Below are 26,399 nucleotides of genomic sequence, written 5' to 3' on the forward strand. Positions count from 1 at the left end.
TTCTAGTGTATACATTCAGCGTAATCCTCTCCCCCTCACATAAGGGGCAGATCCTCTTGTACAACCATCAATGTAATTCTCTTGATTCCGCTTTCATTTCGCTTCCAGTACTACAATATGAAACTCCGTGGCTTTAGTCCGCAAGCGACGGCCGCTTGTCGGCGAAGTTATTTCCTTGAAATAGCTCTTCAGTTATCCTCACGAGGCTGAATGGACCCCGTTCCAGACCCACTACTCAGAATATCTGGCAGCGCCGGGAATCGAACCCGGATGCTCTGGATCTATAGCCAGGAACTCTGGCCACTAGACCACAGAGACGGTCTCATGTAATTACATATTTCTTTAATTATATCACATGTCTAGGAGCCGGGATAGAGTAGCCGGAATAGCGAGTGGCTACGGGCTGGACAGCTGAGGAGTCGGAGTTCGAGACCCTGTAGGGCCAACAATTTTCTCTTCTCCACGTCGTTCAGACCGGCCCTGGGGCCCACCCAGCCTCCTATCCGATGGGTACCGGGCGCTCTTTCCCCGAGGGTAAAGCGGCCGGGTCGTAAAGTCCACCACTCACCTCCAGCTAGTGCAGAGTTCAAGAGTGGTGGAGGTATGCCTCCACCCCCGCACGTCTTCATGGCGTAGTGCTTAATTAGTTAAGCACAGGGGCAACTTTTTTTTTCCTTGGCACTACAGCCCCAGTGGGCCTAGGCCTACCTCCATGAACTTCTCCGTTCACTTCTGTTTTTCTAGATCTTACACATTCGGTAGGACTCCTTGGGCGGGTGACCAGCTCGTCGCAAAGCCTCCACCTGTACACAAACACAGAAAAACGCACACACACAAACTAAACATCCATGCCCTGGGTGGGATTCGAACCCACGATCCCGGTTTCCAAGCGAGCGAAGACAGTACATGCCTTAGACCGCTCGGCTACCGTGACCGGCGGGACAACTTTTACCCTACCTTTACATGTCTTGATTGAGTCATCAATAAACACAGAACCGAATATATCAACGAGAAGCGCACACACTGAAAGTGGGTTAGGATTTAAGGACTTGCCAGTAACCATCTCTCGATTTGTAAGGCCCAGTAACGAGCATTCTGCTTGTTCACACAAACGTCCAAATGAAAATGCGCATCAGAAGACTGCACTCAGCTTACACTGTCTGTATCGTTCTCAAGAGGTGTGGTAACTCGCTGCGTCATACTAAATGTACACACCCGACACTACTGGATTTTGGCACTTTGTTTATCGTCCGGTATTCTAAAGAACACGACGTTTCGGTAACTGGATCTGTTTCCGTCTCAATGGGGGACACGTACTCTGCTGGGTCCGTTATAGTCTACTAAGTTTCTGTGATCCCTAACTCATAACGACTGGGATAGTTGCGTATCGGAAAGTTCCCGGACTAGGACAAAAAAGAAATGCTGGCTTAACTTACTCAATTTTGGCTGCCATCTCCTTCAAAACAGTCTCCTTGAGAACGTACACAGCGAACCCGCCGTTTTCTCCAAGCTTCAGAAGCATTGTGGAAGTCATTGTCCTTAATACCGTCGAGTACCGCTTGCGGTCCTCTTTGGTTGCGAGCCACTGTTTCAGAACGTCGTCCCTTCAGTTTCATTTTCAGTTTGGGGAAACAAAGCGAAATCACAGGGGGGGGGGGGCTAAGTCCGGCGAGTAGGGAGGATGGGGAACGATAACCGAGTTTTTTTTTTAATTCGTTTAGTGGGGGGTGGAGTCGAACTGGGTCCACTCGGCACGGCGGCCACTGATTGGCCTATTGTACCAGCCCCGGGTGATTATGACGATGGAGACTTTGGTGGAATGAAGATTGGCAGGGGAAACCGAAGTACTCGGAGAAAACCCGCCCCAGCGCCAATTTGTCCACTATAAATCACACTTCACCAGACCCGGGATCGAACTCGGGCCGCCGCGGTGGGAAGCCAGCGACTAACGGCTTGAGCTATGGCGCGGCAAGTTGTTGTTAGTCACAAACTCTGGTTATTCAGGGTGTGTGGGCGGGCGCGTTGTCGTGAAGAAGGAGCAGTGCGGCGCATCTTCAGATTTTCTGTTAACATCTCTTGGCAAACTCCGTAAGTGATCGCAACGGTGTCTACGAGCTCACGGATTGTTCGGCGACGGTCTTCGTGGATGAGTTCTCGAACTGTTTCAACATTATCTGTCGCTCTGCTGGTGCTTGGTCGCCCTGAACGTTCATCTTCAAGTGATTTTCGACCGGCCTTGAAACTTGAATGCCATTCAAAAACCGCTGTCCGGCTTAAAGAATGTTCTCTGAAAGCCTCACGAAGCATTTCAAGGGTTTCGGTAGCGGATTTACCGAGCTTCACGCAAAACTTCATGCAGACACGTTGCTCGATTTTGCCATCCATCGCAGTCAAAACGGAATATGAAGTCGAAAAATCAATCATGTAAAAACGATGCGTGTTCACAGCGCGCTGTCACGTGGCAGACTGATATAATAGGCTCTCGTGGCCTTGGCTTCCCTCTCATCTTCTTTCACCCAGACAGTTACAACGGGAACTTTCCGATACCACCTCGTATCATGTAAGGAAATGCTGATAAGTCAGATGCGTAAATTTTTCTCGCTGTGCCACAGCTCGCATTAATTTGTGAAAGACGTTAAAAGCGTAATATAGGTCGTATACATTGATACATGGAATTAAATTTGTTTGTGGCTTCACCTACCATATCAGGCGAGCGAACGGTTGGGGATGGGGGGGGGGGTTAACCCTGAAAATAACAACTTCAACATTTGAAAACCCTTTTACGTTCTCTGTGGAGCATTCCCGAATGCCAAAGTTTCACATTAAACTCCAGCCACGAACGCAGAGAGACAAATGTGGTTCACTATAGTAGCCATTTCTTCAAATTACGTTTTGTTGGTCTTTCACATAAAGCAAACCCTGTGCAGAGTTTTTCCTCTACTCTAACCAAAACATTTCCAGTTATTAAACAAACTTTTACAATTACAGCTTTCTGCTGCACACTATAGGACTTGTGATGTTTGGCATTAAAATGTAAGGTCTACAAAATGTTGTACAGAACTATTATGCTTATTTTGAACTCTAGCCATCGTCTGGTATATACACAACGTTTCGGAGACTGGATCTATCTCCGTCCTCAGGTGGACGGGGCAGGATAAACCCACTCAGTTGGGCCCGTTATAAAGAGCTAGTCTCAGTCACTTGTCTTCTATATACCAGAAGATGGACAGAGTCCAAAATAAGCCTAATAGTTCTCTACAGCATACACCATCATCAGAATCATTTCAAGTCTATCTATAAAATGCTGTGTATCATTAAAGATGGAACTGAAATTTTAACAAATGCGTTCCGCAACATCAGAAGTGGCAGAACGAATGTACACCAGGTTGGGTTTATGGTCTATGTGTATCTGACGACGCCGACGCTGTCTCAGATTGTAAAGTCCTGTATTGTCGAACAGACAGAATACTGAATTGGGAAGGACGAGGCTGAATCTTGATTAGAAGCCTGTCGTTTGTTTGGAGGGACTGCCGAGAATCTCAGTCAGGTCGAAATTTGAACCGGCACCTCCCGAATACAAGTCAGAAGCTTGAGCAAACTTGTTCGCCGAGTGCTTGACTCTGCAAGCCTAAGAAAATAAACTAGAAGGGCCTTCTTGACACAACTCGGGATTCACACTACTGGGCCATTATGCGTGGTGTTTAAATGGCGCTTAGCTTGCATAACGACGCGGTTTCGGTTTCAGAGGTTAGGCCTATAGATGTAAGATGAGACAGGATTGTAATAATGGAAGGATCTGTTTCAAACAACTATCTCTACATACGCCTGGAGAGACTGAGGAAAATAACATGCAATTTCTCAGTCAGAATTACTTAGCCGAGGTCTAAATCTATACTACCATCAGTTCTAATAAGTTTTCGCTATATCATACGACCCCCTCGTTGGTGTCTCCGCCTTATCGTGGTGAGGGGGTTTGAGTATCCTAAGGACCCTGAGAGCTATACCAGCGGCAGCGTAGCTACTGGCAGGGCCTCCCTTGCTGGACAGGTCAAAGGGTAGGCATCAGACGAAGAGAGACACCAAAAACTGATGCCGGAAGCAGCGTCATCAGTAGCGACTTGAAGCACAGAACAAATGATGCTCGAGATGGTTCAAGTTCGTATAGCAACAGGCGTGACCAGAGTGGTTTGAACGGCTGTTGTACTGCGATGTGGAAAGCAAATGGAAAAACTACCACATTATCACTTTTCCTGGATAGTCTCTTTCCAAAAACAGAAGATCGCATTAAGTGGAGGAACTGTTTTGGAAGAGATTGTGGACCTGTCGTCTGACAGATTACTGATGAATGAATGAATATCATACGACTAGATGTCAGAAGGTTTTATAATGATTGTTCTGCTTTATGCCCCCAAAATTTATGATAATAAAACCACCTGATCTCATATTTAATTCACACTTTGACAAATCGTAACGCTTCATTTGTAGATTTTCGTCCGTCTATACTCGTAATGCAATAATATTAATATAGATGTACATGACACCAATCCGCATTTATTTCACTAAAATATTCGTCAAATTGTTTAAAATGCCATTAAAACATATTGTGACGTGCTGCCTGAAAGCCGGACTACAAGACGTCCATCACTAGTCAACGGCTAGCAATTCCTAGGCAGCGAAGCCTAGGAAATCGTTGCCTCGGAAATGAAAGTCTAACAGTGGGATTTCCACCGTTACAAACGAATTGTTTAAGGCAGACACGTATTTCCGTGTTCGTTGCATCGCAGCGGGCGAAATTAGCCCTTCCCTATTCAGTCCGAGTAAGTAAGTAAAGGTATCCTTGTAACAGGCCGTGGAGGCCCATAGGGTTGTGAAATGTTGAGGTTCCCACATTTTCTAGACAATGGCTCATAGATGGCGGCAAGGTTGTCAGCCCTACGCGCCGGCCGCGCTTTACCCCCAAGAATATTTCAAGAATATCGCACCCTAAGCACGAGGAGAAATAAAAACATAAAACTCTCACAACAAAAGTTACTATTTGTTATAGGCGAAAGAAATTAAAGGGGATGAGGAATATCACGTAAATATAACTTATGGAGCCTGTTTACAGTGGCTAAGATGGAACAAGAAGGGGGTGCCTGGACAGGCGTGAAGGAAACACGAAATCCAGAATTTGGGCGGTGGCCTCTTCAAAAAGGCAAACAGTTAAGACCAAAACGAAGACTGGTCGAAACATAAATTTGGATGTTACGAACTTGATGCAAATTGAAGTGGCTAAGGATAACCATAGGTACCTAATGGAAAAGGTAAATTTGTCCCTGTGCTAATCAATTAACCACTGCGCCATTAAGACGTATGAAGCAGTGCGCAGGATATAAGAGTTCATATTCGGCAAGAGACCAGCAGAGTTCTTATCCGGCTAGAACAGAAGAGTTTGTGTTCGACTTCAGCAGGAGTGAGTTCGTATCCGACAAGGGACCAAGGACAGTTGAGCTCTGAGCAGAAGACACTTCACCCAGATCAGCAGTGCAAGTAATTGTAATAATGAAGAGGAAACGTCTGAAGACGTTATAAGTGGAATAAATGTATTTGCGCGTGTAAAAGTGCCAAATCGGAGAACCCGCACAAATTTCGTGTCACGTACCTAACAAACACGCGACAATATATACATTCTATGTTAGGCGCTACATGTTCCGGCCTTCCAGGACCCTCCTCAGGCAACACACTTTATAAGGAATTCATTGCACTGTGCACTTTGTCAATATTATTCTTAAGGTATGTCGTCGTTATTTTTATGATATGGGAACACAAATCTACACAAGATACACGCAACCAGGGTGAACAGCACTCTCAAGGGGGCACAGAACAGCCGTAATACGGGGACAGGAAGAACAGACATCATCATCATCATCATCAGTAATCCGTCAGACGACAGGTCCACAGGCTCTTCCAAAACAATTCCTCCACTTAATGCGATCTAGAGCTTTCTCCTTCAAATGACAGTATCCTCTTCTACCCCCAAGGTCATCCAGCATCTTCTTACGTCTTCTTCCTCGTCTTCTTGTCACTTCTATCCGCCCGTCTATCTTTCCTTCAATAACTTCTTTTAGAAGGCAGTTTCTGCGTAAAACATGACCAATCCAATTAGCCTTCCGTTTTCTTATTTCGTGTAGGATATTCCTCTGCTCACTGACTCTAATTAACACTTCTTCATTTCTCACATAATCGGTCCAAATGATCTTCTCCATCCTTCTCCAACACCACATTTCGAAACTTTCCAGATGTTTCTGATCTACTGCCCTAAGTGTCCATGTTTCAGCCCCACACAGAGCTATGCTCCAAATACAGCATTTCACTAGTTTCTTCCTCAAATTTAAGTCAAATTTGCTGGTAAAAAGATTCTTCTTCTTGCTAAATACAGCTTTTGCCATGACAATCCTGGATTTAATTTCACTAGTACACCTTGCATCATCTGTTAAAACATTTCACATTCTCCAGACATCCCATAACATAAAAACAATAACGCACATTAAGACAAAGTGCACAGTGCAGTGGATTCCTTATAAAGTGTATTGCTTGAGGATGACCCTGTGAGGCCGAAACATGTAGCGCCTAACACAGAATGTATATAAGTTTTAATGACATTTTAAATATTTTGATGAACATTTTAGTGAGTTAAAAAGGCGGATTGGTGTCATATAAATCTATATTAATATTGTTGCATTACAGACGGACGAAAATCTGCTAATGATACTTCAGTGCAACAGGAAGCTGAAATATAATATTATAAATCGTAACGCCTCTTAATCCAGTTCTGTTACTTTTTGTCCCCCCCTCCCCTCTCTGGTTCCATTATAGGCTACAAACTTGCCCTTGCGAGTGGAGCACAAACCTTCCAAAACGAGAACCAGTTTCACAACTCGACTGGTTAACAAATTATTTGGGGGTGAAGTTCTGAACCGATGCAACCTTTTCAGTATTCTCATATTTCTCCTAATTTTTACGCCTTTCTTCATTACCCTCTAATTATCACCAATATTGCAGATCATAAGTGAAGGTCAGTATCGCCGTTAACTACTATTGGTTAACCCAGCCAGTTCTAACACATACAGGCAACAAATTCTAACCGGTGCACTCTGAATTGAAACTAATGTCCAGGTATATTATTTATGTGAAGCAAAAAAATGTTTTGTTTCGCAGAACTGACACATAAATATGCTGATATACATGTATCCGTGGAAAGGCAATACTTACTGTTAACCTAAGAATTCAGGCTACGTCAATCAAACTTCAGCGAGAAGTTTAACTATTCCGAGATATCAATAAGTATGTTCATTACTTTTATTTGAACAGAAATTATATCATGGCCTCTCTCAAATTATTTCTTCTGTATTGAACCTGAACTAAACAAATCGTTCGGTAAAAATTAAAGGTCTTGTTTTAGTTCTTTATTCGTTTTATGTTAAGAAAATCCTGTCTTAACAGACATTCAACGCGGAGGAGCCCACAAGCGTAAGATAATTCTGAAACTGTGGTTCCACCTCTGCAAGTACTTCAAAGTAACAGAACCTAATTGTTTTAAATCAAGCACACTTGAGTGAGAATTCCATTCATTACATGTGATTTTCATAAATGTGTCCGACTCACTTCTGCATGAGCTACCCGGTCATGCCCTTCAGGCACACATAAAATGCAGAGGTAAGAAGCTGAGGCGTATGGCACGAAATGTTGATATCAACATTGTAAGGCCCACATGACAGTTAAGCATTGATTTAACGCAAGACGACTGCATGTGAAGGATTCAGTGCAAAACCTCAGTCGAACTGGTCTATCGCAGTCCCTATGGATTCTCTATCTGTGTGGTTCCTTTACTTTGAAAACCGTTACAGTTACGTCTTGCACGATAAGCTTCGTGTGTATATTTCGGATGAGCAACGAATAACTTTAGATAGCATGTGCTAAAAATTCCGAACATTTTATGGAACCTGAAGCTGCATTACCATTTTCGCAAGAGCCCTCCATTGGTCCTAATCATGAACCAGATGAATCGAGTAGTCGCCTTTTCACCGTTTCTTACGTAGCATTTGTGAGTTTTCACTGCCGGACGGCTGCTTCCTCGTGTAGACTGTGATGCACGCAAGGAATGTTTGACGTCTCAAATGATATCAACCGATATGCAGTTATACAGAGCTATTATAAATAACTGGGCGATAAAAGTTTGTGTATTTTCAAAACTGATACAGACACAAACATTAAACAACTTCTAAACAGCAACACAATTCGTTCGTGCTTTCGTTTAACAGCCTTGAGTGGCGCCCCGATCACTATCGAAGTAAAATGGCGCCACGTGTGAGTGATGTTTCCCGAGAAGACGTTATCGAGCGTTCAGAACTACGTTTGGTAATGAACCGCGTAATGATAATTCAGCCAGAGGTTGGTATAGGAAGTTTGTAAACAACGGGTGTAACCGTAAAGGGACTGTTCGGCTTCGCGTTGCCATGGAAACTGTTAATCGCATTCGTGAACGTTCGTGGGAAGTCACTTGGCTTCTCTGTCTTCAGACACTGCAGGCCATGTAGGCTATTGTCGCATCTTTTCAAATGTAATCTTCCATTCGACGTAATAAAATAAGTGCAGTTCCGAAACGGGAGCTGGGATAGGGTAGTTGGCATAGTGACTAGCTACGGGCTGAACTACCCAGGGGATGGTGTTCGAGTCCCGGTACGGTCAAGAATTTTCTCCACGTCGTCCAGACCGGCTCTTGGGTCCACGCAACCTCCTATCCAATGGGCACTCGGCTTTCTTCCTCGGGGTAAAGTGGACCACTCATCTGGTACTGAGGTCAAGAAAATGTGGATCTATACATTCACTCCATCATACGTCTTCATGGCATAGTTCATAGTTAATTAAGCAGTTCAAAACGAAATAAACGTCTGGTAGGGCCAGCCATGCTGACAAAATTTAAGAGTGGGGGCCAGATTAAAGGTAACCCCCAGTCCAGCATGTTGAGGGTTGGGCGCTGGTCTTGAGGCTAACAAGGCCGCATCAGAAAACAGTGCATATTAAGAAACCAATGATAGATGCCAGATAAAAGAATGAGCATCTGTTTTAAAGGAAACCAAGGTTCTTGGTGGTATGTAGAGCCAAGGGGCAGGTAAGTAGGTACAGCCATATTTCAGCTGAGAGAAATGACAGAAAGTCTAAATTGTTCATACCCACAATCTTTTAATCAATTTCCTAACTTGAAGTTTGGCCTTGCCATATGTTAAAACTGTTCTGAAGTTTTGACATACATCGCAGATGGCAGCTGCAATGCGAAAAGCTTGAACATACAACACAGCAGCACTTCATGAGCTAAAGTTTTGTATTACATTTAGGCCATGAAAATCTAAGGACAGCAATATAGTGAGTCTTGCAGTTCTCAGCATTTACAAATATTGTAGGAGTTAACATGGAAATGATGTGTTATTCATGGAAATTACTACACAGGTAGTACCTTTATAATAAAACAATCTATCTGAAACAGATAAATGTTCACTTCTGCAAATTGAAGATGAAAGATCCAGCAAAGTAGATGTTACCTGCACCATGCATTTCACTTGTTTATATGGCAGGGATCATGTAATGAATTTTTATTATGTACAGTTCAATTTGCAGTAGCTTTTTTTCACCAAATGTCACTGTTGAACAGGTAGCTTTTTATTCAAAATGGTCCAGGTTTAAACCTTGGCTCCAAGACTGGATTTTGTGAGGTTATTTTAGATTTTCCTGACCTATATATACATAGCTCTGTGGCACCTCAAATTAGACAACTGCTTCCTTCCACACCCATTCCATTCATTATTCACTCATCATCTTATGCCATTACATGCTATATCATCTGGAAAGTGTCATTAAATAAACCATAAATACACAACACAAACATTTCATTTTAAATTTCCACTTGACTTTATCCATTTTGATAGCTAAGTCAGTATAGCAGCTACACTGCAAGATGGATGACCGAGGAATATGAATTTGATTTGCTTCTCCAGCGTGTCCGTATCAACACAAGGGCCCACCCAGGTCTCTGTCAAATGGATACCAGTGGCCTTTTCCCTGGGATAAAGCAGCCATGGTGTGAAGGTGGACCACTAACCTCCATCTAGTGCCGAGGTTAAGAATACCTGGAGCAATGCCTCAAGTCCGACATACGTGTTGATGCTTAATTAAACACAGAGACTTTACCTTTACTTTCATCCTCCAACTACATTTAGATTCAAACCCCTCTTTAAACTCAACTTTAAGTATGTCCCCCTTCCAGACCTGTCTCAGAGTTGTCTCCTACTTCCAGAGGAACAACATGAATTTGAAGTTGAGTTAGTCTGGGATAATTCAACTGCAATGATGTTCTGTGTATGCTGTGTGGCAGGTCATTCTTTACAAGATGCTTATAGAATAAATTCTCATAAACTTTTGTGGTAAATTTCTTCTGCTATGTGATGTCATGTGGTCTAGTAGACTGTTACCAACATTTTGAAACAATCCGCCACCTCATCTTGAGAACAGAAGCATGAATATAGGGAAAAGAGGTTCATCTGACATGTGGTGTCTTCCCAGCAGACTAAACAGGGTCACACCCCATGCAACAGTAATCTTCTCAACCATCGCCATTAGAAATTCAAATCTCACATGTATGTCCTTCACTAGGTACAAGCATCATGAGAGCATGCACCAAAATCCAATGTCAGAGGCAGTCTAGCTCTTTGGAAGTTCTGCAGAAGGCGACTGAACACACCTTACTCTGTAATACTGTGACCAACCTCAAGAAACACTAGCGAGACGTCTCAGCTGAAGGATTTTAGCTCACATCTTGTGGAGAGAGTGTGTCAGAGCCCAGCTCTTCAGAATATCTACCAGAGGTTATGCAATGCGTCCTCGTTGGTGGTACAGCTACTGGTCTGCAGTCACTAGGCAGGAGAGTCAATTCCAGGGCTTCGAGCCAGAAACCAATGGGGAGAGTGCATTAAGAGCACAACTGCAGACAGATCCCTGCCCTTCTTTACCAGTTACTGAATGCTTTATCCTCAGCAACATTATGATGGACATTGTAGTAGCACTACACAGAACAGACATCAGCTATAGGATCTCCATATGTAGCTCTGTGGAAACATTCATTCTGATACGTCTGTAAACTGTAGTGTGACAGACCGCCTCTGTGTTCTAGTGGTCAGATCCAGAGGTCCTGGGTTCGATTCCTGGGGCTGCCAAATTTTCTGAGAATCAGTGGGTCTGGAGCGGGGTCCACTCAGCCTCGTGAGAATAACTGGGGAGCTACATGAATGAAAAAGGAGCAGCACCGGTCTAGAAAACCGAAATTAATGGCCGTAGGGATTCGTTGCGCTCACCACGTGACACCTTCTATCTGCTAAATTGGTACTAACTTCGCCGACAAGCAGTGGTCGCTCGGTCAGTATAGTTCACTTGCAGACTAAAGCCACAGAGTTTTTTTTGTTTTTTTTTGTAGTGTTACATTCATCTGGTGGGCATTCATAGAGAACAATGTGACAAAACTAATGGTCATGTTATGGATGGCCCTAGAGAGGCAAGTCAGGTTTGGGGTAATGCACACAGAAGAAACAGATATGCTCTCACATACAGTGTGACTCATTTTTGTTATGGAAACCAGCAAGACTGGTGAATCCAGCCAAATATGTCCTGACCCAGTCAGACCAAAACTGCTTTGGCATACGGTTTGGGAATCATTTTGCTATAGAAATAAACTAGACTTAGTGTAATGGACCCAGGCAAAACAAATGTGCCCCAGCACACAATCTGTAAACTGTTCTTTTACAGGAGTTGACCAAACTTAGTGTAATGGACCCATCCAGGCCTAGAATAATGGTTGTGGCCATAAGTATGCATACGATTTTTTATTTTATTACAGAATCCACCCAGTCTTAATGTAATGGACTGAGCCCCACTACATATGCCCTGACACACAATTTATTAATGACCCTTATATCTAAATCTTCTTGTAAAGTGGCAATGATTGATAATGTGAAGGACAGATTCTATGGAGAAGTAGAATGCGTATTCGATAAATTCCCTATACCATATGAAAATTGTTATGAGATTTCAATGCAAAAGTAGGTAGGTAACACATTTTCAAACCAAAAATTGAGGATGACAATTTGCATGAAATAATGATAATAGAGTTATAGTAAACTTTGCCACATCCAAAAATGTGACTGTCAAAAGTACAAATGTTCCCACATCATAACATTAAAAAATTTACTTGGACTTCTCCTGATGGGAAGACACAACCAAATTGACCGCATTTTGATAGACAGGAGACGGAACTCAAGTATACATGATGTCCGATCATTCAGGACAGCAGATTGTGATACTGACCACTATCTGGTGGTTGCAAAAGTTAGGGAGAGACTGGCAGTGAGTAAACAAACAATGCACAGAGTTAATATAGAGAGGTTCAGTCTCAAGAAATTAAACAAGGTAGGTTGTAAAGAGCAGTTTCATGTTGAAATCTCAAATAGGTTTGCAGCTTTTGAAAACTTAAGACACTGAGGTAGATATTAACAGTCCTTGGGAAACTATTAGAATATCAAAATTATGAGACCAAAGGAAACAAGCCAGACTGCAGTGGTTACAGGATCCAAGCAAATTAAATGGGGAAAATCTGAACACTATAAGATGTAAACCCAGCAGGCTTTTCAGGAATAAAAAGAGGGAATATCTGAAAGAGAAAATTGATGAGCTTGCAATGAACAGCAAGAACAAGAACATTAGAGACCTGTATAGAGGAATAAATGACTTTAAGAGGGGTCACAAACCTAGAAGTAACTTAGTGAGGGATGAGAATGGTGATCTGCAAATTCCCACAATTTGTATAGGTGGAAGAACTGCTTCTCTTTTATTGAATGTACGTAGAGCCAGTGTTTTTAGGTAGATTGAAATACATACAGTTGAGCTGTTAGCACATGAACCTAATTCTTTTGAGGCTGAAATTTCCATTGCAAAGATGAGAAGGTAAATCACCAGACAGTGATCAAATTCCAGCAGATCCGATTCAAGCAGGAGGTGAAACATTATGGTCTGAAATCCATAAATTCATTGATTCTATTTGGAATAAGGAAGAATTGCCTGATCAGTGTTTTCCATGGGGTCCATGCCAAGGAATTATAAGAGAATCAAATTCCGAGGCTGGCAGTTGTAGGACTACAATGGAGAACAGAGAATGAGAATGGAGCGTGTCCTAGTGATTTGTGAAGTGAGTAGATTAGCGATAGCTCTATAATTGATCGTGATTAAGAGTGATTGTAAAAGAAGGCGTCAATAAATACAATCGTCCAAATAAAACCCCCATTATTATTCATCATGGAACCCAAACATGTGAAAGTATGTTTCTCCATAAAAACTGAAAGCTGTGAAACCAAAGGAGCAACAAAAATTTCCGAATTATATGGCCACTCTTGGGAATGCAACTACTGTCAGTCGATCATTTCATTAGTACTCCACAATTATCTCACACTATCCATGAGGTATGAAATGGGCCCGACCAACCAGCATGTCGCAACTTTATTCTTTGTTTGAATTTATTTCTACCCCAGAAGCTAGAAGGGCACAGAATAACAAAGATTAGTATTATTATTTTAGATATTAACTCTTTGACTGGCACAAAGGGTATTTAAATCTCACCCCTGTCCTGGCAGGCCCTTTAAACCTTATGTCGCTAAAATGCATGTAGTTACTTTTTCCTAAACAACTTCAACAAAAATTGGTTTTTAAAAACGAAATTTTTAGGAACTAATTAAAATACAATATTTTATGCAATAAATGCTTTTCCACACCCCTCTTTATTTGTTTTTCTTCATGTGATAAACATTGAAACATGAAAGTTTGCACTGGCACTGGTGTGGAAACTGTCACGGAGAACTTATGCATGTCAAAGTCCAGCACAGCATTAAAGAAGCAGATTGAGAAATGAAACATTATGTGAAGAAATGGATGTACTTAATCAGTGATACAAAAACTATAAAGTGTGCTGGATAGCATGACCATATTGAATTAATAAAGAATTTGAAGGTCCTTCATTTAATACTCAAATTCAATGATTCCAGTCAAAAACTGTGTGTTGAAATGCTTTCATTTAAAATTCTCAATTTATAGTTCAAATCCACTGGTACCAAAAGAATTCTTAACCAGGTGTTTCACTCTATTATGAATATTAAACACAAATGCACAAATTTAAACAACACAAGAATTCAAAAAGCTCTTAGATGTAATAATTATGGGAACTCGCACACAGGCTGAAAGGAAATTATGTAAGTCTTAATACACAATGCATGTTTTAATTGCTATATATTTGAAATTTTCACTCATACATAACCTTCTATGTGTATCTTATGAAAAATATTTGTAAGAACAGGCTATCCAGTATGAATGTGAATGGCTGAGTTTACATAATCATCATGCTTGATGTAACAGCATCTAGACAGAATGCAACAGAAAGTTGAGAAATATAAACAAGAAAATACAATGATCAGAATACTACATTATACCAATAGCTTCTATGGTACTAAATTGGCAATATAATATGCTGAAGTATCACATTTACTCCAGCCAACAATTGAAGTTTCAATCTTTTTTCAATTTTTTAGAGGTTCGTCTTCAGATCCTCTATTGGGAAATACACTTGCATTAAGTTCTCATAAATTTTCACATCTTCTTTCAAAAACAGACAGAAGATAACACGATCAATCTGCAAAAGATAAATAATCTACATAATTGACATAGCATGATAATACTCAGAAAATGTACACACACACAGCATATGCATCTAAAACTAGACTGGAACCTCAATTTAAGGTTTATTTGGGGATTTGATGAGTAAACTGAGTAAAACTGTAAATGCAGGTAATTTAATATCAATATTACTGACTTGGGATCCCTGAAACTGAATATTAAATGAGGTAAAACCTTAAATCAGGAAACACTAGCTCAAGGGTCCACTGCATCTGAGGTACAATTGTCATATGGACCTCTGAGGTTCTGTTTTACACAAGTTTTATTACGCACATCTGAAGATACACACTTCCGAGAAACACTGTGCAGAAAACCATTTCAATGTATGCCTATATATGAGATCAGAGGATTCAATGGAGGTGAGTATTTTTATTGTGATCTGGGTTATGATGCCTCATGGTCTCATGGTAGCAGAAAGCAGTTTCCATCAAAATAACACCTACAAGACTACATAGCACAATAACTCAGAAGATCACAATCTATAAATAAACAAAAAAATTAAATAAGTAGGTTATGGACTGGATTTATTTAACTCCCGTGAACATAGTAATGAGCATTCAGGTTCCATAAAATGTTGGGAAATTCTCGACTAACTGCACAACTGGTAGCTTCTCAAGAAGGGCTCAGCTCCATGGAGTTACATGTAGCATGTCAAAACGATATAAATATATTAAGTACTCATCATCTGTCATCTGGGGCCGGTACAATAGGCCAAATAGTGACCAACATATGAAGTGGACTGAGTCTCACCTGACCTTCTGAAATTAAAAAAAAAATCATATTGACTTCTGGGATATGACGCCGTATAGTCTGTTAGATACATACCAATGTCTCAGAGGAACCTATTATCTCAATCTTGAAGTTAGGAGAAGGCACTGTACTGTCTTACTCCTTGGCTCTCCATAAGCTTAGTCTCCTCACAACAGCTTCCTGTTCTTCTCCAACATTTGCCTTCTGTCTCCATCTCTTCACCCTCACCGCCTATAAAACCTTCTCTGCATCTTCCAGCCATCTTGATCTGGACCTCTTATCGTTCCTGTACTGAATAACTGAGTACATTCTGAGAAGCAAGTCATAACTCACGGTCTTAAAATCTCTCCCTAAATTACTTATCTATTTTTAAGTTTCTTAACATGTACAGTTTTCCAAGGTGAGATTCTCAGACTCTCAACCAGGAGGACCAGTGGCTACCTTGTGTCTTGATCTGTTTGAGTGAACCTACCCTTATGGCCCCACTAGCACAGCCTTCCACATGATTAGGGCACACAAAGAACCCCTGCAACACATATGCCTGTCCACTAAACTACGCGGCATCACAACCCATAAAATCAAAATCTTAATACTCACTATTATATGAATCTCAAATCTCGTATGATGAAATCCTTATTCTCATGCCGTTACTAATATAATAATGGATCTTACCAAACCCGGGTTCTTTTCCAAAAAGTTCCTCACTGTCTTGAGAGCAACATGAGCAGCTGCTTCCTGAGGATATCCTAAAGAAAAGCATACACGTAAGTATTGGCCCTCAGTAGTTGAGAGTCAAATGACATGACAAAGAAGTCCAAGGATTCAGAGCTTTCATTGGAACTAATGTAATATATCTGCTCAGGTGATCAGCCACATCAAATCAGAGCAGAAGTCCAATTTTTGAAGACTCTGTCTGCTTCCATTCACTCCCTGATGACAGAGGCAGAGAAAGTCTGACTTACACTGTGAACTGACATGACTATTTCCTGCATGTACTTTTACTTACTACAAAGGTTAACACATCTTTTTTAATTTAAACTATCCTTATGGACACATGTTTATGTTACATCACTCTTTCCCTTATTTAACCTTTATCATATAGGAAAAGAGAAGTTAAATCCTGGGGTTCATGGCCAAACTTTTGGGACAAGGATTAACTATACTGAGACCATGGAAAGAAGACACATGGATTCGACACTTCTCGCATATTCTTCAGCTGTTACACTTTTCACCTGTCCTGACTTTCTTCCCCAAGCCATTCAGTTAACAGGGATATTGGTAGTGATAACTTTTGCCAATAATAAGTGTTTTGGGCTGGCTGAGATATATTGAAAGGGAACACAACAGTAGGCAGGGAAAAGATAGCTTCAAGTGCCACAAATGGACTGGATTTGCCCTAATCAGAATATGTACATTGGCAGCAGGCTCTTATGAACAAAGGAATGAACCTTTGGATTCCACTGGGTGCTGGGAATTTGAGTAGCTGAGTGACTATTGGCTTCTCAAGGACTCTAACCCCATGAATGAATGATGTTATTTATTGTCTTGTTTCTGACTCCTGTAACTGATAAAACCTTGAATAAATGTGAAAGGAATGATCAAGTTATAGGAACTTGATCATTTCTGGCCAACAGTATCCCTATAAGAGTCTATGTTCATAAATAGCACTGGAGGAAAACGAACATCTGTACAGCGCACTGGACATAATTCCAGTGCCTAGCACTGCCATATGTAATGCTTAGCCAGCTGGTCAGTACATGCATTGCTGCAAAACTGCAACATGGCCAATATACTGTGTGTAAAACATCTCTGAGGGTGTCATCACCAGACAGCGATACTGGTCATTATGTCACTGGCATAAAGTTACCAGATTTACTTTTAATATACAGTGGGAACCAATATCACAACATTGGGGATTTCAGATACACAGGACTTCTCTACCTTAATGCTGCCTACTCAATTTATGATGTGCCCTCGAGGATGTTTCTGACGTATAGTAAAGTCTCTACACAACACAGTAAGCGTGTTATTGTCATGCTGACTGTAGTGCTCCAGCACACATAACTCAATGAACAGAGTACAGCAGTTCTTGCTTGAGTAGTGCAACAGTGTCAAACACATTTGCATTTACAGATGAGTTTAACAGAATCATACTTTACAAACTCAGAACTTACCATAAATTCCTGTTGAGATACATGGAAATGCCTGAAAAGAGAAACAAAATAATGTACAACTCTAGCTTCTGTGAATATGCCATGCAGAATGCTGAAGGTCTTTTTTTCAGCAGAAATCACATTTACTTTCTTCTTGATTAATGTCTTTGGGGAGGGGGAGTTGGTAGTTTTCATATATACATGGTGTGTTCAAAAAGTATCGAACCTTTGGTCAGCAGAAATACATTTATTGATTTGGAGGTACAAAACCCTAATCCCCTTCAAAGTAGTCTCCTTGGTAATGCACACACTTCTCCCAGCGCTTCCGCTATTGTTGGAAACACTTCTGGAACGCGTCTTTTGGAATGGTGATCAGCCGGGCCGTCACATTCTGCCCCAATGTCTTCTCTTGACTGAAATTGGGTTCCTTTCAGCAGCATTTTCAGCTTGGGAAATAGCCAAAAGTCACACGGAGACATGTTGGGGGAGTAGGGAGCCTGACGAACCACAGGGATGTTGTGTTTGGCGATGAAAGTCTGAATCAGATGCTCAGAATGGGCGGGTGCATTATCATGATGGAGCTGCCAAGTTTTTGCTGCCCACAGATCTGGTCGTTTGCACCGCACAGCATCATGAAGGTGACGAAGGACCTCGTGGTAGTATTCTTTTGTGATGGTTTGGCCTTGTGATGCATACTCATGATGCACAACCCCACGGGAGTCAAAGAAAACGGCCAACATGACCTTGACATTGCTGCGGACCTGCCATGCTCTTCTGGCCTTGGGGATGTCGGATGTTTCCACTGTGATGACTACATCTTGGTTTCCGGGTCGTACCCATAAACCCACAACTCATCACCTGTGATCATGGTGTTCAGAAAGTTGGGGTTACTGTTTGCATTGTCCAGCATGTCCTGTGCGATTTCCAGACGACGTTGCTTCTGCTCCATTAGCAGTTTCGGTACAAATTTCGCGGACACTCTCCTCATGCCCAAATCCTTGGTCAAAATTGAATGTACCGATCCAATGCTTACCCCTATCTCGTTCGCAAGTTCTTGGACTGTGATACGACGGTCCTCCATGACCAAAGTCTGCACTTGCTCAATGACATTCATTTTGGCTTGTTGAGGGTCTGCCTGTATGTGGTTCGCTGTCCACTGATGTGCGGCCATCTTTGAAGTGGTTGTACCACTCCTTTATCTGTGAGTTGCTCATGGCATCATCCCCGAAAGCCTGTTGAAGCTTGCGAATGGTTTCCACTTGGGTATCGCCAAGCTTTTGGCAAAATCTGATGCAATATTGCTGCTCATGTTGTTCCGTCATTTTACACCTTACTGGAATCCAACGAGCGCTCACTACACGTCTTCACTCACAGGCCGACTGCCAGCGACTGACGCTTTCTGCGGGTGGGAAAAAATTCACGACTGCGCATGAATGTCCCCTCCACATCTCCACCGAAGGGAGCCTCCCATGTTTCATTGGTTTACGCGGGAAAAAAGAAGGTTCAATACTTTTGAACACACCACGTATGGCAAGTCTAAATTATTGTCTGGGTTTCTGTGGCCTATACTTTTCAAACTGGAAAAAACAAAATAAAACTGCTTATGGAAGATGAAGGTGCAACTCAAAAAGTCTTACCTCAAAATGGCGAGTGTTTGAGAGAATGTGCACACTTTGGTTTTTCGAAACAAAGTCTGTTATCAAAATGCAATGTCGTTACAGAATTCAAAATGGAAAAGATCTACATTTTAGATAATGTTATCTGACAGTTAAAGCAATTTGCTGCAATGGAAACAGTTATACCATAAATGCTGGAGAACATCTGGAAGGAAATTGAATACCACTTAGACATCTTATGCGCCATGAAAATTGTCCATGTTGAAGTTGTTTAAAATTCTGCAGTACTGATTATACAAGTAATAAAACTTTGAGTTACACTTTCATATTCTCTAAGCAGTTTTATTTTGTTTTTCCAGTTTGAAAATTGCAGCCACCAAAACCCCGACAATAATTTAGAATCATGCCGTACATTTCGTAGTGGGAGATGACTTCAAGATGAAGTATGACTTGATGTAACAGAGAATTTATGTGATATTCAATGACCATATGGCTAATGAAACATGGCAGTGAAAAATGTTTCAACTATGTTATTTGCACAGCAACCTGGTCAAAAAATCATCTGTGCCTCCTATTTTCATTAACCATAAGTCTAGTCCCTATTGGATACTGTCACACCCCCAATGTCTCATCTAATTTTGGTTACACCTCCAACTCACTCTCTGTCAAGCAATCTAGATAAGAGCTTCTGAACCCACTTCTCCCATAAGACATCATAATTCAGTATTATCAGACTAACTGGTAATGGTTTTGATCAGAGAAAAAAAAGTCTGTTAACTGTTCTGACCATTATCTAAATCAAGCTACAAGTTTTGGAATGCAAGGAGTTACTTGCACCAGATGTAGGTAATTTACATCAGAATTAACTAAATATGGGAATATCTAATAGTGTGTTTATAATGGGCTTTGGTTCGGACCAGCAAAACATTTACTAAATACAGGACTTTATTAAATGCAGGAACACTAAATTTGGATTTCACTGAAATATACTATTCCTCCAGACTTCATCTGACTCTTCCTGCAACTACCTAAGAACAAAATCCAGTCCATTTCCTGCTCTATTTTTCCTCCTTCCTACCTCCATGTTTTCTCTTTATTGTGCATCCCCCTTCCCACATGTGGGGTTAACCATCAGGTCTCATACCCAAGTGACATCTTACCACACTGCGCAGTTTTTTTGCGGTTAGCACCTGGAGACAAGTCCTGTAGCAAGATTCCAGTTTCTCAGGCTTTTCACCTTGAGGTCCAACTGTATGAATTACATCTGGAAATGAAGTTATAAACGTAATTACTACAGATATTTTAAGATGCATCTTCTACCAGGTAACGAGTTTTGTGTCTGGGTACTTAACAGTCATGCTTCTTATTCCCGAGATCCCAGATTCAGTGCTCTGCTGAAGTTTCCTGAGGGCTTATAGATCACTGTGGTCACCGGTGCAAGGGCCAAGAAGGCCCACCCCTTATACATTCATTATACGGTACTGTTCAGAAATTTAAAATAGGCCACAACCTATCACATTATTCCCACTTTAATAATCAAAATCATTCACCCACTAACATTAGACAATATGAGTAGCTGAGAAAATGTCATTAAACTAAGATACTCTGTAAGCTCTTGGAGCCTGAGTAGCTCAGTCAGTACAGTGGTTACATTACAGGCTCAATGACTGGAGTCTGATTCTTAGTTTGGACACAGTTTCTTTGCCATTGTGACCAGCCCAGCTCTGAAGACCATACAAATATAAAACATATAGGTATCCCTTGACACTGATCAATCCTAACCCTTTTTCTATTTGGATGATTATAAATGACCATGAACTTTATTTATAATTGATTTTCGGTAATTTTAAACTCAAATCTTATATTGAACTGGAACTTTTATCATGATCTATAATACTGTATTCCATTGTCTTGGATGTGCAATACAGTGTTTTTGTGGAAATCTCTGGATTCTGGTAGGACCAAGAAGTCTGCAGTTCTGACATGAGCGGTCATTAATTTGGCTTGGGTACAGGAAAACAGAAGGGGCACGAGGTAGCGTAGTTGGTTGAGGCACTATGCTACAAGCTGGAAGGTCGCGGGTTCAAGTCCTGATGAGGTCATTGGATTTTTCAATTGACCTAATCCTTCCAGCTGCACTATGGCCCTGGGGTGGACTCGGCCTAACAGAAATGAGTATCAGGAATTAATTAAATAATTTTCCCAGGGAGTAAAGCGTGGCCAGCGCGTAAGGCTGACAATCTTACTGCCATCTTTGAGCCGATTGTCTAGATAATGTGGGACCCTCAACGTCTCACAACCTTATGGGCCTTCGCGGCCTATTACATGGACAGCTTTACTTTTTTTTACTTACAGGAAAACAAACGCACCTACAAGTCAGTGAAAAGGCCAAGTCAAAACTCGTTATAATTGCCTGTTAATGACCACCATTCAAGGGCCATTATGATTTTGTTGCCTTCTTCAGACTTCCCTACAGGAGATGGAATGGCATGTGTATGTCCACACCATGGAGAATTAGATTTTTTTTAATTCCCAATGTGAGATGTGCAGGCTTTCTTCACAATTCTCAGTCTTTCTCCATATTCTGAAGTGTATGGACGTGACCTTTGCACGCTCCAAGACATAGTTTGGAGATCAATTAATAATTTGTAATTGTAAGCATTGAAGTACAATAAATTAAACAGTGTGGTTTGGAGAACAATAAGTTAATTATATATCAAGCTGCATCAGTTCACAGTATACTGCTTAAATCGGCATCGCTACCGAGTCTCACTGCTAACCGACCCTGCTAGGTTCACGTACCTATACCAACCTTCCTTAGTTCTATCTGTAAGGACCATTTGCAGTGGCCATCATGCACCATCTGAAGGTGGAAACGGGTGTAGTAGGGACAGCACTGTTCTGACTGGGCTGATATTACAAAGGCGGGTTGGAAAAGAACGGTGTTACCCTTGAGTTAAGGTAATTCATTTCATGCAAACTGTTCATGATATGAGAATTCATAAATCGAAAATGACATTCCTATTCTCGCCCACAAACCATTGAGGACTCCGAGATAATAATCAGAATTCACTGTTTGACCTTCTGGCAGAAATTCCTTGTGAATGATTCCTTTGGAATCGAACTGAATAAAACGGTTAGCAGTGTCTTTACTCAACTCTTTTGCATGCGCACTTTCTTTGGTTTCAGCTTCTTTGGGCTCAACCATGCTGCACTCTGCTGCTTTGTGAGAGGCTCATATTGAAAACACCATGTCTCGCCACCAGTAACAATCGATTTTGTAAATTTTGTACCACTTTGGGCTGACTGTAACATGTCTTTGCAGTGTTCCACTCTTGCATGTTTTTCAACGCCCCTCCCCTCTTCTCTCTACTCGTACTACTCATGCTCTCTCATACTCCTGCACTGGTACTCATGCTATCACCTGCTAGCACTTCACAAGGTAGAAGTCGCGAGGAGCAGCCCTCATCTCTGGCTCTGTTGTCACACTTGCAAGCTCCCCAGGATGTTCATGGGGTATCCAAGCATTTACAGAGGACATAACATATATGCAGGCTTTCAAAACAAACAATAACAATATTTAATCACCAAGATAACAAAAAAAGAAACACACACACAATATACAGAAATAAATAAGCAAGGCATAAAACTCAAAAGGGCAAGGCACAAGAACCCAAAGTAGCGATTGCCCAAGTAATCACAGGTTATGGACAGTCGTAACAAATCGAAACCCAGATTGCACCATTTCCACCAGCCTCATTAAAGCCATTGAACAGGTTACACTAAAATTCAGCAAAAATAAGAATTAGAATAATACAAAAAAAAATTAACATGGTCGCAACTGCACTGGAATCAAGACTATTCTGTTGCAACCGCAGGCAGCCTTACCCTTACCAGCCGGACAGAGATTCTCGAAACATAACTTTAGAAATACAAAGTCTGAAACAGAATTTCAGTTCCTAGTCCTCTGGCAGGCGGTAAGCAACACTCTTGACTACGCAGTCACACACACTTCCTTCCAAGACATCATGGAGACGGAAGGAAGGTCACATGGTCTAATATAGGAAGAAATAACGGTAAAGACGTTAGCATAATGGCGGTGGGGATGAGGTTAAGGAATGGCAGGATGCAACACACATGAGCCAGCTGAGTACAGCATGGTTCATTTGGGCTCAAACACACTACACACTGCTGCTTTGTGAGAGGCTCATATTGAAATCACCATGTCTCGTCACCAGTAACAATCAATTCTGTAAATTTTGTATCACTCTGGGCCAACCGTAACATGGCTTTGCAGTGTTCCACTTTGGCATGTTTTTCATCACCTGACAGCGCGTGCAGTACAAACCGTGAACAGACCTTCCGTTTGCCCAAATCCTCGGTCAAAATTTGATGCACAGTACTTTTTAGTATTCCCAAAAGTTCCTCGATGAATCTTGCAGAAAAACATCTGTCTGATGCAAGGATTTCGGTCACTTTTTTCACATTTTCTTCAGTGTGACTTGTTCTCGGCTTTGATGCACGTGGAGCATCTTCAATGTCCTCCCTGCCATCACGAAATGCAGCACACCATCGAAAAATGTTCGAGCGACTCAAACAATCACTACCGTACACACTTTTCTTCATTTTGTATGCTTCTCTGCCTGTTTTGCCTAACTTCAAACAAAATCTGATGTTGGCTCTCTGTTCAACCGCCATTTTCCGACGAGCGTCAGAACAGTACTGTTACATTCAAGGTCAGAACACGTGATGCAGCGACTTGCGCTTTGAAATTATAGACAGCCACAGCTGAAACTTCAAGAATCTTAATGCCACAACTCGGCAACAGATGGCATTACAGGGCAAAATTTAAAAAAATGAGTCCTAACAGATCCTGGACACACCATGTATGTTACACCCCCAGTAAACCTGACAAAACTGTTGTCTTCAAAATTCAAAAGAGTTCAGTGAAGGAGTGATGTGATTATGGAGGTGCTAAACCTTACGTTTTGCAGGCAGACGATATCCTGCTGTAATTTTGGAATTTCCTTCTTCACATCCACCCAGGGTAGCGCATTCAGCCTTCAGTGAGGGCCCAGCAGCAGAGTGGATTGCACCATCAACTACACAAGTAACATTTACTATAAAAATTCCAACATCTGAACAAATTTAATGAATATACAAACAGATAAAGATAAATTTGTTTTCACTATTTGGAAAACTGCAATCAATGTCAAGTACCCTGTGACAGTTAACACAGCTTTCTGGTTTATTTTACTGATGCTGGCAATATCTAGACTATGTGGTGCCAATGATGGGATGATTAATGGAATTGGAAAGGATCTGGCAGGAGCAGGTATGCCCTAATCAAGATATGCCAGCATTTGCCCAAAGGGACTGAGGAAAAGACAAGGAATTTCAGTCAGAATTTCTGGCATCCTAGCAGAGATTCAGACCAAGCACCTCCTGAATATGACTATAGAGCATTACTGCTATACCAATCTGCTTGGTGTAAAGGTAGCCTGCTCCAACAATTATATTCACCAGTCAAAGAGTGTGACAGCCGCATGGCCACAGATTTGGGGCAAGGTCATTACAATAAAGCTATTTGCCCAATGTGCAAATAAAAAAAAAATATTTTAACCATTTCTGCCCTCATTCTGAAACCTCAGGTCATACTATTTTACAACATGAAGAAATATTTTGTACTGCTTCATAAAAACACGAACTTTTAAAACTATGTTAACATATTTTAATTAAAATATTGGTACTTATGGCACTTCAAGATATGCATGGTCTTGACTGCCTCTTTGCATTCCTCAGTTACCGAGCAGGTTGTTTCAAGTGCTAACATTTCTGGTTTGTACTTGTGAGATGCCCCAGTCTCAGCAGGGAAATCAACTAACCCGACTGAAGTTTTTATATTGTTTTCCTCAGCTCCTCAAGGCAAAAGCTGGGGGCAGCACCTCAAATTATACCACAAGCACTTCTTTCACATACTTTTCAATTCATTATTCATTAATCATACCATCAAGGATGCTGTATAATCTGGGCTATTGACACTGTCAAATAAACCATAAAGGAATAAAGAAATTACTCAGTGTGCTCTGTACAGAGGCAAGTTTTCTTTCAATTCACTTTCTATTTCTTTTATTCTGCACATTACTGACAGCCTCCTTTGTGACAAGAAACATGGATATTATACATGTGTTTGACTCTATTAGCACCAGTCATATGGGAATCACCAGGAGATGCTGAAAACTTTGCAAGTTTTTGGACACTTTGGCTGGGAGTTGAAATCCAAGACTGAGACACTTTCAAGTGATTAACACAGGACAGGGTTAAAGTTACAAACAATACTGTGGCGTGTAGACCCGCTGCTAGGCAATAACCTTGGAAGAAGCAGCAATACAACAGCCACTGCTAAGTAAAAGCTTCATAAACAAGCATATTTCCATGACAACCACTGCACAGCAATAACGGAATGGTGTTTTATGTACAGTCCATGCCGAGATGTTATAAGCAGGACAGTTAGTGAGAGTCAGTTGAGAGCTGAGTTGAGTTGAGTTTGAGTTGAGTTGGTTGGTTGGTGAGTGAGTGAGTTATTCAGTCAGTCTGTGAGTCAGAGAACTGCTGAAGTTCGGCTGTTGTGAGAAGCTGGTAGCTGAGGCCTGAGACAGTTCAGAAACCCAGAGGAAGGGGAACGTCCACCATTGAAAGCCGTTACCAGAAGACTGCTGATGACACAGCAGACTGAGAAGGCTCAAGTGTGTGTCCCAGCAAACTGTAAAAGTGTGTGACTTAGTGAAACAGTTGTCATTACTTATAGTCATGGATCTGTAAGAGTTCAATAAATCTGATTACCAATCCAAACCTTGTCTACAGTCACACTCAAACATGTGACAACATTTAACCAATAAATTCATGCCTTGCCCCCTTTTTTTCATTTAAACCTGCTAAAGGTCTCTTTCTACAATACACAATTTCAGAATTGTTGGGTTTTCAGACTCTGTCCATCGCCCAGTATTCTAGAAACTAGAAAACACATTTCGGGAACTGGATCTGTTTGTCCTCAAGTGTGTGTGTGTGTGTGTGTGTA

At 41.4% G+C, this 26,399-nt stretch overlaps 1 protein-coding gene across 3 annotated transcripts in view; it reads right to left on the bottom strand.

Annotated features, from left to right (window-relative positions):
- Window positions 1-14,326: 14,326 nt before the first annotated feature.
- The window catches only part of LOC111869902 (macro domain-containing protein CT2219), a 28,922-nt gene continuing 16,849 nt past the window's right edge, over window positions 14,327-26,399 (bottom strand). For all 3 annotated transcript variants that reach the window (XM_023861770.2, XM_023861771.2, XM_023861772.2), the window contains 5 exons: window positions 24,307-24,423; window positions 20,482-20,585; window positions 17,727-17,757; window positions 16,225-16,298; window positions 14,327-14,758 (listed from right to left, as the gene is read on the bottom strand). In XM_023861770.2, coding sequence (XP_023717538.1) covers window positions 14,654-14,758; window positions 16,225-16,298; window positions 17,727-17,757; window positions 20,482-20,585; window positions 24,307-24,423 — 431 coding nt within the window. In that variant the 3' untranslated portion in view covers window positions 14,327-14,653. The remainder of the gene's footprint in view (window positions 14,759-16,224; window positions 16,299-17,726; window positions 17,758-20,481; window positions 20,586-24,306; window positions 24,424-26,399) is intronic.

Source organism: Cryptotermes secundus, unplaced genomic scaffold (genome assembly GCF_002891405.2).
Source record: "Cryptotermes secundus unplaced genomic scaffold, Csec_1.0 scaffold653, whole genome shotgun sequence".
In the NCBI taxonomy this organism is placed as follows: Eukaryota; Metazoa; Arthropoda; class Insecta; order Blattodea; family Kalotermitidae; genus Cryptotermes; species Cryptotermes secundus.